The 15,031-nt window shown below is 33.9% G+C and overlaps 1 protein-coding gene across 2 annotated transcripts; it reads right to left on the bottom strand.

The window, feature by feature from the left end:
* Positions 1 to 5,059: 5,059 nt before the first annotated feature.
* Positions 5,060 to 12,604, bottom strand: LOC133043772 (NKG2-A/NKG2-B type II integral membrane protein-like). 2 transcript variants are annotated; one of them, XM_061125000.1, is made up of 9 exons: positions 12,453 to 12,604; positions 11,410 to 11,521; positions 10,537 to 10,764; positions 10,053 to 10,151; positions 9,525 to 9,578; positions 8,858 to 9,009; positions 7,501 to 7,601; positions 7,068 to 7,188; positions 5,060 to 5,186 (listed from the first exon to the last, which is right to left on the bottom strand). In XM_061125000.1, the coding sequence occupies exons 3-8, from the start codon at positions 10,721 to 10,723 to the stop codon at positions 7,071 to 7,073; spliced, it is 711 nt and encodes a 236-aa protein (XP_060980983.1). In that variant the 5' UTR covers positions 10,724 to 10,764; positions 11,410 to 11,521; positions 12,453 to 12,604; the 3' UTR covers positions 5,060 to 5,186; positions 7,068 to 7,070. The 2 variants fall into 2 exon arrangements, with proteins under 2 accessions (XP_060980983.1, XP_060980981.1); XM_061124998.1 differs by lacking the exon at positions 5,060 to 5,186 and having other exon boundaries at positions 6,474 to 7,188.
* Between the last annotated feature and the right edge of the window lie 2,427 nt (positions 12,605 to 15,031).

The raw sequence follows: 15,031 nt of genomic DNA, 5'->3' as shown, positions 1-15,031 counted from the left end.
TACGTGTGTTCCCCATCCTGAACCCCCCTCCCACCTCCCTTCCCATCCCATCCCTCTGGGTCATCCCAGTGCACCTTCCCTGAGCACCCTCTCTCATGCATCCAACCTGGACTGGCAATCTGTTTCATATATGATAATATACATGTTTCAATTCTAGTCTCTCAAATCATCCCACCCTCACCTTCTCTCAGAGTCCAAAAGACTGTTCTATACGTCTGTGTCTCTTTTGCAGTCTCACATATAGGGTTATTGGTGCCATCTTTCTAAATTCCATATACATGCGTTAGGATACTGTATTGGTGTTTTTCTTTCTAGCTTACTTCACTCTGTATAATAGGCTCCAGTTTCATCCACTTCATTAGAACTGATTCAAATGTTTTCTTTTTAATGCCTGAGTAATATTCCATTGTGTATATGTACCACAGCTTTCTTATACATTCATCTGCTGATGGACTTCTAGGTTGCTTCCATGTCCTAGCTATTATAAACAGTGCTGCAATGAACATTGGGGTACATGTGTCTCTTTCAATTCTGGTATCCTTGGTGTGTATGCCCAGCAGTGAGATTGCTGGGTCATATGGCAGTTCTATTTCCAGTTTTTTAAGGAATCTCCACACTGTTCTCCATAATGGCTGTACTAGTTTGCATTCCCACCAACAGTGTAAGAGGGTTCCCTTTTCTCCACACCCTCTCCAGCGTTTATTGTTTGTAGACTTTTGGATAGCAGCCATTCTGACCAGCATGAAATGGTACCTCACTGTGGTTTTGCTTTGAATTTCTCTGATAATGAGTGATGTTGAGCATCTTTTCATGTGTTGTGTTAGCCATCTGTATGTCTTCTTTGGAGAAATGTCTGTTTAGTTCTTTGGTCCATTTTTTGATTGGGTCATTTATTTTTCTGGAATTGAGCTGCAGGGGTTGCTTGTATATTTTTGAGATTAATTCTTTGTCAGTTGCTTCATTTGCTATTATTTTCTCCCATTCCGAAGGCTGTCTTTTCACCTTGCTTATAGTTTCCTTCATTGTGCAAAAGCTTTTAAGTTTCATTAGGTCCCATTTGTTTATTTTTGCTTTTGTTTCCATTACTCTGGGAGGTGGGTCATAGGGGATCCTGCTGTGATTTATGTCAGAGAGTGTTTTGCCTATGTTCTCCTCTAGGAGTTTTATAGCTTCTGGTGTTATGTTTAGATCTTTAACCCATTTTGAGTTTATTTTTGTGTATGGTGTTAGAAAGTGTTCTAGTTTCATTCTTTTACAAGTGGTTGACCAGTTTTCCCAGCACCACTTGTTAAAGAGATTGTCTTTTCTCATTGTATATTCTTGCCTCTTTTGTCAAAGATAAGGTGTCCATAGGTGCATGGACTTATCTTTGGGCTTTCTATTTTGTTCCTTTGATCTATATTTCTGTCTTTGTGCCAGTAGCATACTGTCTTGATGACTGTAGTTTTGTAGTAGAGCCTGAAGTCAGGCAGCTTGATTCCTCCAGTTCCATTCTTCTTTCTCAAGACTGCTTTGGCTATTTGAGGTTTTTTGTATTTTCATACAAATTGGAAATTTTCTATATATTGAAAGTTTTCTATATATAAGTCTTTTGTTTCTTTAGGTCAATATATTCCCAAGTATTTTATTCTTTTCATTGCAATGGTGAATGAAATTGTTTACTTAATTTCTCTTTCTGTATTCTCATTGTTAGTGTATAGGAATGCAAGGGATTCTGTGTGTTAATGTTATATCCTGTAACTATATTCATTGATTAGCTCTAGTAATTTTCTGGTGGAGTTTTTAGGGTTTTCTATGTAGAGGATCATGTCATCTGCAAACAGCGAGAGTTTTACTTCTTCTTTTCCAATCTGGATTCCTTTTATTTCTTTTTGTGCTCTGACTCCTGTAGCCAAAACTTCCAAAACTATATTTAATAGTAGTGGTGAGAGTGGGCACCCTTGTCTTGTTCTTGACTTTAGGGGAAATGCTTTCAATTTTTCAGCATTGAGGATGATGTTTGCTGTGGGTTTGTCATATATAGCTTTTATTATGTTGAGGTAGTCCTTCTATCCCTGCTTTCTGGAGGGTTTTTATCATAAATGGATGTTGAATTTTGTCAAAGGCTTTCTCTGCATCTGTTGAGATAATCATATGGTTTTTATCTTTCAATTTGTTAATGTGGTGTATTACAACGGCCTTTCCTTAATGGCATCTACAAAAATTCTATTTCCAAATAGGACACCTTGACCTATTTTTCCTTGAATACATCTGCGATGACCCTGATTCCAAAAATGGTGACATTCACAAGCATGGGAGTTAAGATTTCAGCAAATATATTTTTTGGTAACACAATTTAACTGATAATAATTGTAAAAATTAATAATATGCTCATAATGATTTATTTGGATGGCATCACTGACTCGATGGACATAGGTTTGAGTGGACTCTGGGAGTGGATGATGGACAGGGAGGCCTGGAGTGCTGTGGTTCATGGGGTTGCAAAGAGTTGGACACAACTGAGGGAACTGAATTGAACTGAACTGAATGATTTATTTAGATTTCTTTATGAGTGCTGTATTTTTGTAAAATTTTGTTTAATAAAAGATACCATTTATATTAGAAAAGTTAAATATTAGGAGTAAACACAATAAAAAATGAAAATGCTATGTAGAAAATTACAAAAGTTTCATAAATGTTAAAAAAGATCTAAATTACTGGAGACATAGCTCTTAACAATGCATGGAAAGATGTAATAATGTTAAATATGTGCCTCTCCCTAAGGTGCTTTGAAAGTTTAAAGAGACTAAAACAAATCTTAACTAATTTTTTTTCCTGGAACTTAATCATTTAATTCTAAAATATCTATGGTAGGACAAAGAGCCAACAAGAGCCATGACATTTCCAAATTTTAAGAATAAGAAATTTGGAATGATAAATGCTAAGCTACATAGTATGAAAATAATAATTTAGACCATTTGATATTGAATCAGGGAGAGGTGAATTGACCACTGGAACAAAAGAGAAGCATGACAACGCATAATGAGGTTCACCAAATATGTAAAATTAGAAGAGAACTGCTATCAATCAAGCAATGTCAAAACTAGAAATAGCAGGAGCTGGCATGCTCCTTCTGAAAAGACATACTTTTTGAAAATTAGCTTTATTGAGGAATACTTGACATCCAATATATTGTGGATATTTAAACTGTAGAATGAGCTTCCCTGGTGGTTCAAATGGTAAAGAATCAGTCTGCAGTGCAGGAGACCTGAGTCCGATCCCTGGGTGGGGAAGATCCCCTGGAGGAGGGCATGGAAACCCACTCCAACATTCTTGCCTGGAGAATCCCCATGGACAGAGGAGTCTGTGGGCTACAATCCAGGGTCACCAAGAGTCAGAATGACTGACCAACTAAGCACAGCACAGACTGTAGAATATGATGAATGACATATATTCATACCTGTGAAATTATTGAAAGAAGTATGGTATGAATATTTCTATTACTCCAAAAAATTTGCTTGTGTCTCTTCACAATCCCCTCCTTGCCACTCTTTGCCCACCTTCAACACCACATAATCACTGATATGCTTTCTGTCACTTTAGATTGGTTTGCATTTTCTAGAAATTTATAAATGTAGAAGTATACAGTATGTACTTTTTCTGACTTCTTTTACTCAGCATCACTATTTAGGTATTCATTCATGTTATTGTATATCAATAGTTCATTCCTTTTCACTGCTGAGTAACATTCCACTGAATAGATGTACCACCATTTGTTTATCCATATATCTGCCATTGGAGTGTTGAGGGAGGTCTTCAAGAGGTCATAACTACTAGTTGACACACAAACAGCACCATGCAATTGGAAGCTCCTCTGTCCTCAAAATGTACACCTGCACACTGTTCCCAAAGTAGGAGCCATTTCATTTTCAAGGATGCAGATCTGAGAGAGCAATGGGTTATTGAGACCATCTTGACAGTATACATGGCTGAACCCAGTTAGAGCCTGTTAATAAACTTCTGAAATTTTTTGGAGTGATAGCAAGTAACACCTACATTAAGAAGAAACAAAGAGATCAAATGAACAACCTGGTCTTCCACTTCACAGAACCTCAAAAAGAAGAACAAAGGCCAAAGTTAATCAATGGAAGGAAATAACAAAGATCGAAGGGGAAATAAATAGAGATAGAAAAACAATATAAAAGATCAATAAAACTAAGAGCAAACAGAAAACTTGAAAAATACACTATAAATCATATTTCCAAGCATATTCACATAGCATATAGTAGTGGTGTCACTGCATTAGCCTCTAGACAAGTTGACAACTGGGCGCTTGAAAGGTGGGTGCTGTGCTTAGTTGTTCCGTCGTGTCTGACTCTTCGTGACCCCATGGACTGTAGCCCGCCAGGCTCCTCTGTCCATGGGGATTCTCCAGGCAAGAATACTAGAGTGAGTAGCCATGCCCTCCTCTACGGGATCTTCCCAGTCCAGAGATCGAACACAGGTCTCCCACATTGTAGGCAGATTCTTTACCATCTGAGCCACGAGGGAAGCCCTGAAAGCTGAGTATTCAAATTTAATTTTTAATTAGTTAAAAATAAGGAATATTTTAATATTGATTCCTCATTCACCCCACATTGGACAGATGTGGAACATTTCTAACATCACAGAAAATTCTCTAACCAAATAGAACTCTCTTTACCATGAGTAGAAGTCAATAACCAAAAATTTGAAAGTCTTTAGATGGTTTTAAATTTGGTCATAAATGTTTGAATAATGGATCATAAAAATGACCACAATGAATGTTCAAAAATTTTATAAGAATTACAAGATAAAATAAAACCAAATGTCTGTCTTGAGAAGTATTGACTGCCTTACATGCTTACTTTACAAATGAAATAAAACAAAAACAAAGTAGAAATCCAAGCTTGCGTCACAAGAAATTAAAAATGAAAAAGCTAAAATTAGGTGAAATTAAAACCAAATGAAGTAGAAGGAAGAAAACAATAATTAGTTTAAAATCAAGACAAAGGGCAAAATTGCAATATGGAGAAACAATAAATGTACAAGAATACAAGTGTATTCTTATTGAATATATTTAATAAAATGGATAAAAGACTGCTGAAAAAAATTGAAAAGGGGGAATTTCCAGGTGTTTCAATGGTAAAGACTCCATGCGCTCATTGCTGACGGCCCAAGTTCAATACCTGTTTGGGGAAGTAAGACCCAAAAACCATGAGGTGAGGCAAAAATACTTTTTTTTTTGAGAGGAGGAATCAAACCTTTTACATGTATAATAAATAAAGGGATAATGTATAGTTTTTACAGATATTAAACAGATAAAAAGCAATATTATGAATACATTTTAGTGTCCATATAAAATAGAAAAATCCTAAAATACAAATTACCAAAATAAAGCACAGCAAATAGAAACCTGAGTAAACCTAACATATATTGTAAAACATTAAGTTCATTATATAAACCTTTCTACAAAATAGTTCTAGATGCTCAGATGGCATTGGTAGTGAATAATAACACTTAAAAATGTTGTAGTACTCTTTCACAAAGTTTCAGGTAAAAGAAAAAGAGAAATACTTCCTAATAATAGCTTTCGTAGCAACCTGTCAAGTACGTAACATAAATGAAAACTCAGTTAAAGCTCTTTGTGAACATAGATGAAGAAAAATAGCTTAATCTAGATATAGCATATGCATTGATTTTTTAAGAAAACGGGCAACACAGATGACCACTGTGATTTTATTTTAGAAGTGCAAGATTGGTTTAATGGAAGAAATAAAGGTAATTTACTTCATAATTGTTATACAAAGAAAACATTTACCATTCCAACTGATGGAAAGTAATGCAAATGTAACATCAACATCAATGGATTATAAAATTTGTTTGAAAAATGAGAATATTATGGTTTCACATGAGAAACATATGATGAAAAAACCTTAAGATAAATCTCATATTTAAGGATGAAATATTGAAATCTCTTCCTTGACTAAGAAGAGATAGATACAGAATCTTTACTGTACCTTCTATTCAACTTTGGAAATTAAATTGTAGCCTATGAAAATAAGTCAAGAAAAAAAAATAATTGCCCCTGGAAAAAAGACATGAACAGCTGTTATATAAAGATATACAGATCTCATATAAAATCCATAAGGATAAGTACTTGAAATGACAGACTTAATACAAAAAGTCAGAGAAATTATTGACTATAAGACCAACATGTAAACCTCAATATATTACTCTTTACTGTACAAAAAATTACTAAAATTTTTAAAATAAGAGTGTCATTTACAAAATCATGACTATGAAACACCCAAGTATATTTAACACCTCAAAATAGAGAAACACAAAATCTAACAGGGAAAATTTAAAGAAAACCTAATTCATGGAAGGATAAAGCATATTGACTAGAACAGTCAATATTTTAAAGATGACTCTCTTTATAAATTATTTTAAATATTAAATGCAGTCCCAAGAAGTTTATTTTCTAAACAGATTTATTGAGGTACAATTTACACACCATAAAATCCATCCATTTAAACTGTACAAATCAGTGATTTTAAATATGTTCACAGTTTACAACCGTCACCACTATAAATATCTAGAAAATATTCATCACTGATCAAGTAGCAGTCATTTCCTTTCTCATCTCCCCGTAGCTCTTGGTAATTGCTAAACTACTTTTGGTCTTTGTTCTCAAATATCAAATTTTTTTATATTTCTTGTAAACAGACTCAGAAAACATGACATTTTAGAAAGTTTGAAAGCCATAAACATATTGTTGAGTAAAAAAGGCCAGACACAAAAGGAGTAATATCTATACTTTTCAGTGTGATTATTATATTACAACAGTTTTTTTTAATTAACTTATTTTTTATTGAAGGAAATTTTTTTAATTTTTATTTTTAATTTTAATTTTTATTGAAGGAATTTACAGAATTTTGATGTTTTCTTTCAATGGTTTTTGAAAACATTATTAGAACAAATAACATAGTTCATTTCAAAATTTATGTAATCATAACAATATTTCCTTTTCATAAAAGATAAAGTTACTCAACAGCATCCAAACTCACTTTTTAATTCTCAAGCTTATGCTTGCAATTATATGCATTTGGAGTCTGACAGTCTTCTGCTTTTATGCCCCCTGAGGATAGTATAGCACACTTATGTTCATCACGTAAATAGTCTGTTATCCTGTTATGAAAAAAATATGCATAATGTTGTTATATTCTATGAAGACAACTCATGAAGCAATAGCATTTCTATGTAACTGTAATAAAAGATATTTTGAAAATGGGTGATGATATTTTTAATAAAATTTCAGTAAGAGTTTGTTATTAGGAAAATGGGCTACAGAGTAGTCTATTTTTGAACATTTGTATCAACATTTTATTAACTTTCAACATCTTCTTCAGCTTTCTATAATTCAATGAAAACAAATGCATTCATATTATTAATATTTCTTTATTTTTCCTCCTCTATCTAGCATTCATTTTAAAAACTTACTTTAGTTTGGAAATTGAACCGTTTCGCCACATCCATGGTTGACCACGACCTTCACGAAAGACTGGAATCCACGATATAATTGATAGGGACATCAGAAATTTCTAGCCCAAAATAAAAAATTTTCACTTAAATATCATTATGAAAAATTTTTATTAATTTTTAAATTTCAAGTCAAAGGATGCATTCTTTCACAGAATCTTTAGTTCTTTGAACAAAATGAGTATGTTAGATTTTACATCTAACACTTTAATACATAAAAGTTGACTACACCAAAGCCTTGGACTGTGTGGATCACAACTGTGGAAAATTCTTAAAGAGATTGGAATATCAGAGAAATTGGTATTTCTTACCTGCCTTACCTGCATCCTGAGAAATCTGTATGCAGGTCAAGAAGCGACAGTTAGAACCAGACATGGAAAAATGGACTGGTTCCAAATTGGGGAAGGAGTACGTCAAGGTTGTTTATTGTCACCCTGCTTATTTAACTTATATGCAGAGTACATCATATGAAATGGCAAGCTGAATGAAGTACAAGCTGGAATCAAGATTGCCGGGAGAAATCTCAATAACCTTAGATATGCAGATGACACCCTCCCTCCCCTTATGGGAAAAGAACCTGATGCTGGGAGGGATTGGGGGCAGGAGGAGAAGGGGATGACAGAGAATGAGATGGCTGGATGGCATCACCGACTCGATGGGCATGAGTTTGGGTGGACTCCAGGAGTTGGTGATGGACAGGGAGGCCTGGCGTGCTGTGATTCATGGGGTCGCAAAGAGTCAGACACGACTGAGTGACTGAACTGAACTGACTGTATAGGGGACTACGGAGGATGAGATGGTTGGATGGCATGACCGACATAATGGACATGGGTTTGGGTGGACTTTGGGAGTTGGTGATGGACAGGGAGGCCTGGCATGCTGCAGTTAATGAGGCTGCAAAGAGTCGGACTCGACTGAATGACTGAACTGAACCGTATCCTCCCCACCATCAGATAAAGTGACCTGGGCCTCTTACTTCCAACACCCAGTGCCTAACCTAACCGTAGGAGGTGGCACAGGTCAGCCTTTCCTCCTGTGTTGAGAGAATCCTGTGGGCAACACAGGTGAGCCTTACAAGGTCGTCCATCAGAACACCTGCTAACAAGGAGCAGAAGAACTGGAAATCACCAACTGGGCATTAATGGTTTAAAATGAAAGTAAATTATCGTAAAGTCATATTCCATTGTTTAATGGAATATTAAGAGATCTTAAAATAAGCCAACTACAAATATGTACAAAAACACAAGTGAACTCTAACAAATATAATATTGACTGAATCAAGCCTTTAATAAAGTGTTGGAAACGCTTAATATCTTACCATTTCCTCTTCATTATCTATGTAAAGCAGAGTAGAATTCTTAGTAGAGCAGGACATCAAACTCCCATCCAATGTTTCTTTTTCCAAACTAATAGAATAGCAATTGTTGGAATATGTAAACCACTCTTTTGGACAACAACCACAATGAAATTCTGGAGAAAGATTATGAATTACTATTCAAAGGCAATTTGAATTTTAAAAAACAGAAAATTAACTTACATGTATGCATAGATATAAACATGTATGTATATATATAACATAGCTATATGCCCTCAAGGCTGGTACATATAAAACAAATCTCACATACTTTCACAGCGTCAGTCTCTCATACCCCAATTTATGTTTCTATATAAAGCAAACATATAAAAATATCTCCTTTTAAATGTCCTAAAAATTAAGAAATGAAACTTTTATTTTCGAGTAGCAAAGTTTTTTGTCTTTTACCATATTACAGCAGGCAAAAATTGGAGTCAATGGCCAACAATGCATATGGTGATCATCTTGTTGCATAGGGAAAAACACTCTCCCATAATCATTATTTAGGCAAGTTTGTTGCCCGATTTTGTAATTTATCTTCTACCGCTAAATCTTTTCTTATTTTCACTAGCCTAAGATAGAGACAAAACACAAATTGTATTTATATCAGAACTTTAAAATCATTATGTACCTTTCTGGAGTCTTGTTATTGGAGAGGAGTTATTCTGCTCCTGTATTACAGTAGCTACAAAATTAATCATTATAAAAATTAACATTGCTTTAAATACATCATAATGATTTATTTGTGAGTTTGAAATTCAGTTTATTGTTTAGGATTAGAGTACTCTGGAATAAAGCTGATTTTACCAAGAAAAATTAATTGGGTAATGAAGATTTGGTGGAAAAAATATTTTAAAAACCTAAAGGAGCAGATTTTACCACCTCTTACTAATTTTAAAAATTAATTTGTGTTTATCAATAAGATCTTTCAATCTCCTAAAGCATGCTTTTGAGTTATGAAATCAGAATATCCATATACACACTCTCTGTAATTATCTTGTGTCATATGTATTCCACAAATTCCAAATAACATTCTGCATTTAGTCTAATTGCATGTATTTTAATGATAGACACATTCTATAATCTTGTGAAATGTTTACAGGACTGACCATCATTAAAGTGAAAAGTTCCCTTATAGTTTTTACAGAAATGTACTTACAGGGAGTAACAACGATCACTGTCACCACAGTGGACATCAAGACAAGGCAGATGATTCCCAGGATCCCAGCAATGCACTTCTCTGGAGGTGATGGTGAACCTGCAGGGAGATAAAAGGAGACAATGAGAAAGGAGTGAAGGAGTGATGGGGACAGTTAGGTTTTATATACACGAGAACCCATATGAACAGGGATTTATGGATATAAACTTGGACCCCAACCCATTTCTACCACTGTAGTCTTTAATATATGTTGCATTTTCAGCGAATATAATGCTGAATGAGTTGTTGATCAAAGACTTCAAATTACAGCAATGCCAGAATTAAAGTAGTCTTCCAATCTCACATTAGAATACCACAACCAACTTTAAGCTCCCTTTCTCAAAATGAAAAATATGTGAGCTTTTCCCCTGTTCGTCCTCCACACCTCTGCACACCAACTGCAAATCCTAAAACAGTTTCTTTGTGTGACTAGTAAGTGTTTTACCTTTGGAGTGGTAGTTCTTGTCATTCTCACGAAGATTCTGAGGAGCATTTTGAAGATTTAGTTCTGCATATGTTAATCCCTGCTCAGTTATTGAACTGGAACTTTTAGAAATCTTCGGTTTCATTTGCTGTCTCTTTGAGCTCTTGACTGCCTTTGGTTCTACATAAGTTTCTCCTTGGTTATTCATCTTTGCAGCTGAGTGAGGTCAAGGACTGTGCTCTAAGTGAACTGAGGAATAAGTGGTATAGGTGAGGTAAGAACCTTAGTATAATAAGATGGGTGGGGCAAAGAGTTTAGTGTTCACTTTGCAGCTGAACAAACATAAAACCTGATTCTAAATTCCTCAGTACTTTAAACAAGCCTTTCATGAAAGAATACTTTTTAAAAAATATATTCTGTATTTGACAATATATTATTGGTTGAAACAATGAAAAGCAATAAATTAGGGAGCAGTAAAGAAGTTTGTGGCTAATAATATCTTCACTGAAGTCAGATTCCACAGAAATATTTTAAAATCATCATAATGCTTGTATTAAAATTAAAATGTTCTATTAACAAGGGAGATTCACCTATATTTGTAGTAATTTTGAAATTTAATAATGACTTAAAGACTAAGTTCTTTAAAGATGAGGAGAGAGAATGTTGGCATATATAACAATCTGCTGCACTAAATTACACTATTTGGTGACTTACTTTGATGAATGAAAAGGGGTGTCAAATGGTGTTTATTTTGAATCGTGGAGGAGTTCTGAGAAATCATTAAAAATTGAGGAAATGTTTCCTGTATTGTAAAATATCACATGACACACTAATCATATATAAACTAAATAATATGAAAAATAAAACAACAGAAAAAGACTAAAAAATACTTACTTTACAAAAGTTGTTGATAAGTGATTTAATGGCTAATATTTGAACCCACAAAATGATAAACAGGAATAGGTCATTTATGGAAGACACCTTTGGTTCAAATTTCAGAAAGATCCTATAAATGTGAAAGTTAGTAAAGATCATTTTAGTTGTATAAGTGATGGTGATTACTTATGAACAATCCAGATAACATAACAATAATTCAGAAAGTTGATGCAGTAGTGAGAAATATCTGGAAATGAATTGCAGCTTTTAAATTGACAAAATGTGACCTTCAAAAAGTTATTTAGTATCTAGTATCATATTATAATCTAAAATGGAAATAAGGTTATGTAATATATAATGCATGTAACACTGAGCACTCAACCTGGCTCTTATAAGTTCTCAATAAATATCAGTTTTAATTATTATTTTGGTCATCATTTTTATGGTACTATTTCTTATTTATATCAGTTAGTATCTTTAATTAGTTTAGCATATCATTTATGTGATGTCTGATTTTTAAAAAAAATGCTTTCATTACTTACAATTAAGTTTAAATTAGCCTTTAGGAAGTTACCTCAATTTGATTTTTATTAAAAATTTGGATTGTTGCATTCAATCTAATACATGTATGAGGAATTATGTTTGGCCTTTGCTATACAATGAATTCCTTTCCAAGAATCTATTTGTAAAGTTTGAGCACAAATATATTAGCATATTATTGTACAGAAAACTTACCTTCTACTGATCATAAAATCCAAAACTAATTGTTCCCTGTCATGAGGTCTTTGGGTTCCACTTAGTATTATATTCAAACCCATTCATGCTGTGTGTATGCACTTGAGTAACATTCTACAGACAATAATTTTAATACTTGGAGAAATGGTCCATCATATTTGATATCTTATTATTGCTTTTTACTTCAAATTGTTTTTTAAAAAAACAATGTTCTACTTTGATTTTGCCATATATAAACTGTACTTCACTTGCATCACATTTAACATTTGTTAGTTCCCACTAAGTGAGATGGTCTAATAGAGAGACAAGAGAGGAGAGACACATACCTTCTGTTGGCCAGAAAGTCATGCATCCTTTAGCAGGGAGGTCAGGTTACTCTCATAAAAGACGCCTGCTATAGCTGGATAACAAAAGGAGAAATTTAAAAACATAAATCCAGGACAAGAATAAGCAATGTCTGTGACTTTCACAGACTGCCCTGTGAAGGCTCAGAGTGAAGCAAGAGTGGAAAAAGTTGATTTGTCATCAATGTGTCACTTCAAGTTTGAACAGGAAATTCTCACACTTAGGCTATTTGAAGAGAGTGTAGCTCATCACACACCTCCAGAAAATAGGAGACTTTGGGCTGCATTTAAAAGCACAAATGGATCTCTAAGTGTGTTATTTATATTTTCCATTTTTAAATGCCTCTGAGAAATTGTTATCATATTCTATAAGATCTGAGGAGGTGGAGGTTTAATCACCTATACAGGTATCTTGTTTCCATCTCGGTCACATACACTGAAAACTTAGAATACCTCAAGTTTTATTTTTAAAACTAGGTTGCTAAATCTTGGCAGAGGATACACCTTTCCTTCACATCCATTGTTATTTTACTTCTATTGTCATAGAAAAAGTTCTAAAAATCATAATCCCATTTTCAACAGGTATTTAAGGATATTTGTCACTAATTATTCTGCAGAATTGCTACATTCCCAACCGTATTGTGTCTGGAACAAAGGCCATCATTTTCAAAATACCACTTCTTTTCTCTGCCCTAGTTCTTATATTCAGTATTATTCTTATGAAATAAAAAATTTAATCTCCAGACTTTCTCTGACAAAAACACATGCCCTTGAAAGAACAAAATAAGAACACTATATTCATAAGTTGAAATATTAAAGAAACAGTCATTATGTCATTCATGAATTCATCCTCTAATCATGACTAGTTGGATTTTACTAGGAATATTTGATGTAACAACATAGATTCAAGTACTACTATACAGTTCAAGAAAAGATAATTTTTAAAAATATCAGCTAATCAAACAATGGCAAAGAGATGAAGAGAAGACTTAAACCACAAGATAAATAGAACATTCAAATGAAAATGACAAGAAAGGACATGTAACAATGCTCATATAATACAAAATAGCCTTTAAAGGAAAGCTCATAATGAAACATAAAGAAGAACACTGTATAACGATAGAGGGATCAATACACAAAGAAGATATTACACTTGCTAATATATGACCCCAATATATTAATGGCTTCCTAGGGGGTACTGATCTAAAGAACCTGCCTATCAATGCCAGAGACACAAGAGGCATGAATTTGATCCCTGGGTCTGGAAGTTCCTCTGGTATAGGAAATTACAACACCCAAATACATAAAACAAACACTAATGATATAAAAAGAGAAATTAAAGGGAATACAATAATAGTAGGAGATCTTAACACCACATTGACATCACTGGACAGATCTGCCAGATATAAAATCAATAAGGTAACCAAGATTCTTAATGACACAATAGAACAGTTGAACTTAATTGATGTCTGCAGGACTGTTTACATACAAAAACCCCAGAACACACTTTGTTTTTAAGTGCACGTGAAACATTCTCAAGGATAGATCACATTCCAGGACACACAACCAGCCTCAGGAAATGGAATGGATAAAAATTATTTCAAACATTTTTTCTGACCACAACTGTATGTAACTGGAAATAAAACACAGAAAGGAAAAAAAAAAAAAAAGATAATTACATATATACTACAAACATGATACTAAGAACCAATGGGTAACTGATGACATGAAAGAGAAAGTCAGAAAATACCTGGAGGATGTGAGCATGATCTGGTTTTGACTTCCGTCACCCCACTGATCTCTGGGGATGATTCAGCTGATCTGGCTAGCTATGTGGGTGGCCCTTTCCTCCCTCATCAGTCCATGTGCATTCCTCTCGAAGCTTCACACTCGGTTGAATAGGACAACCATCCCTGATAGAGGAGGACTGGTCTTCAGTCAAGGGTATCTAGTGGAACAGATCATTTTGATTCTGATGCTTTTAATGGGCAACTTTTAAAACCACTGAACATTTTAAGCTTTTGAGTTATAGTTGCCATTTTTTATTGGAAGCCAATGTCTGTTTCCTCAGACAATTTAAAGAGAACACAAAAAAGACAAAGAAATCTGCCATTATTCAAATCAGTCAACCCAATATTGCATATATTTACTATATTTCATCAATCAGTTTGGCTGTGCTCAGTATGCACTTAAACATTTAGGGTGATATTTATGTACAGTTTGATATTTTTTATTTTTATCTATAAATCATCAACTAATCTATTTTCAGAGGTTTTGAATTTAGTTACCGACTATTTCCTACCCTCATGAGTCTGAAGAGGATTTGATTTTTCAAGTTTATGTTGGCTGCTAAAATTCATGTTTGGTTTGATCTACGACATGATGATAAAATTTGGCATTTTAATTCTCTATGATTCTTGTCTGACAGAATGTGAAGTAAATGAGATACTGAAACCCCCAGAAATTTTCTGAGTGGGGATATTGAATGTTATTTGATCATTGGCTATCTTTTTCTGACATCATGTCTCTGAAGCCAGTCATAAATATCAACACGGACCTCC

Source organism: Dama dama, chromosome 22 (assembly GCF_033118175.1).
Source record: "Dama dama isolate Ldn47 chromosome 22, ASM3311817v1, whole genome shotgun sequence".
NCBI classification, from domain to species: Eukaryota; Metazoa; Chordata; class Mammalia; order Artiodactyla; family Cervidae; genus Dama; species Dama dama.
This window is presented reverse-complemented; position numbering and strand designations above follow the sequence as displayed.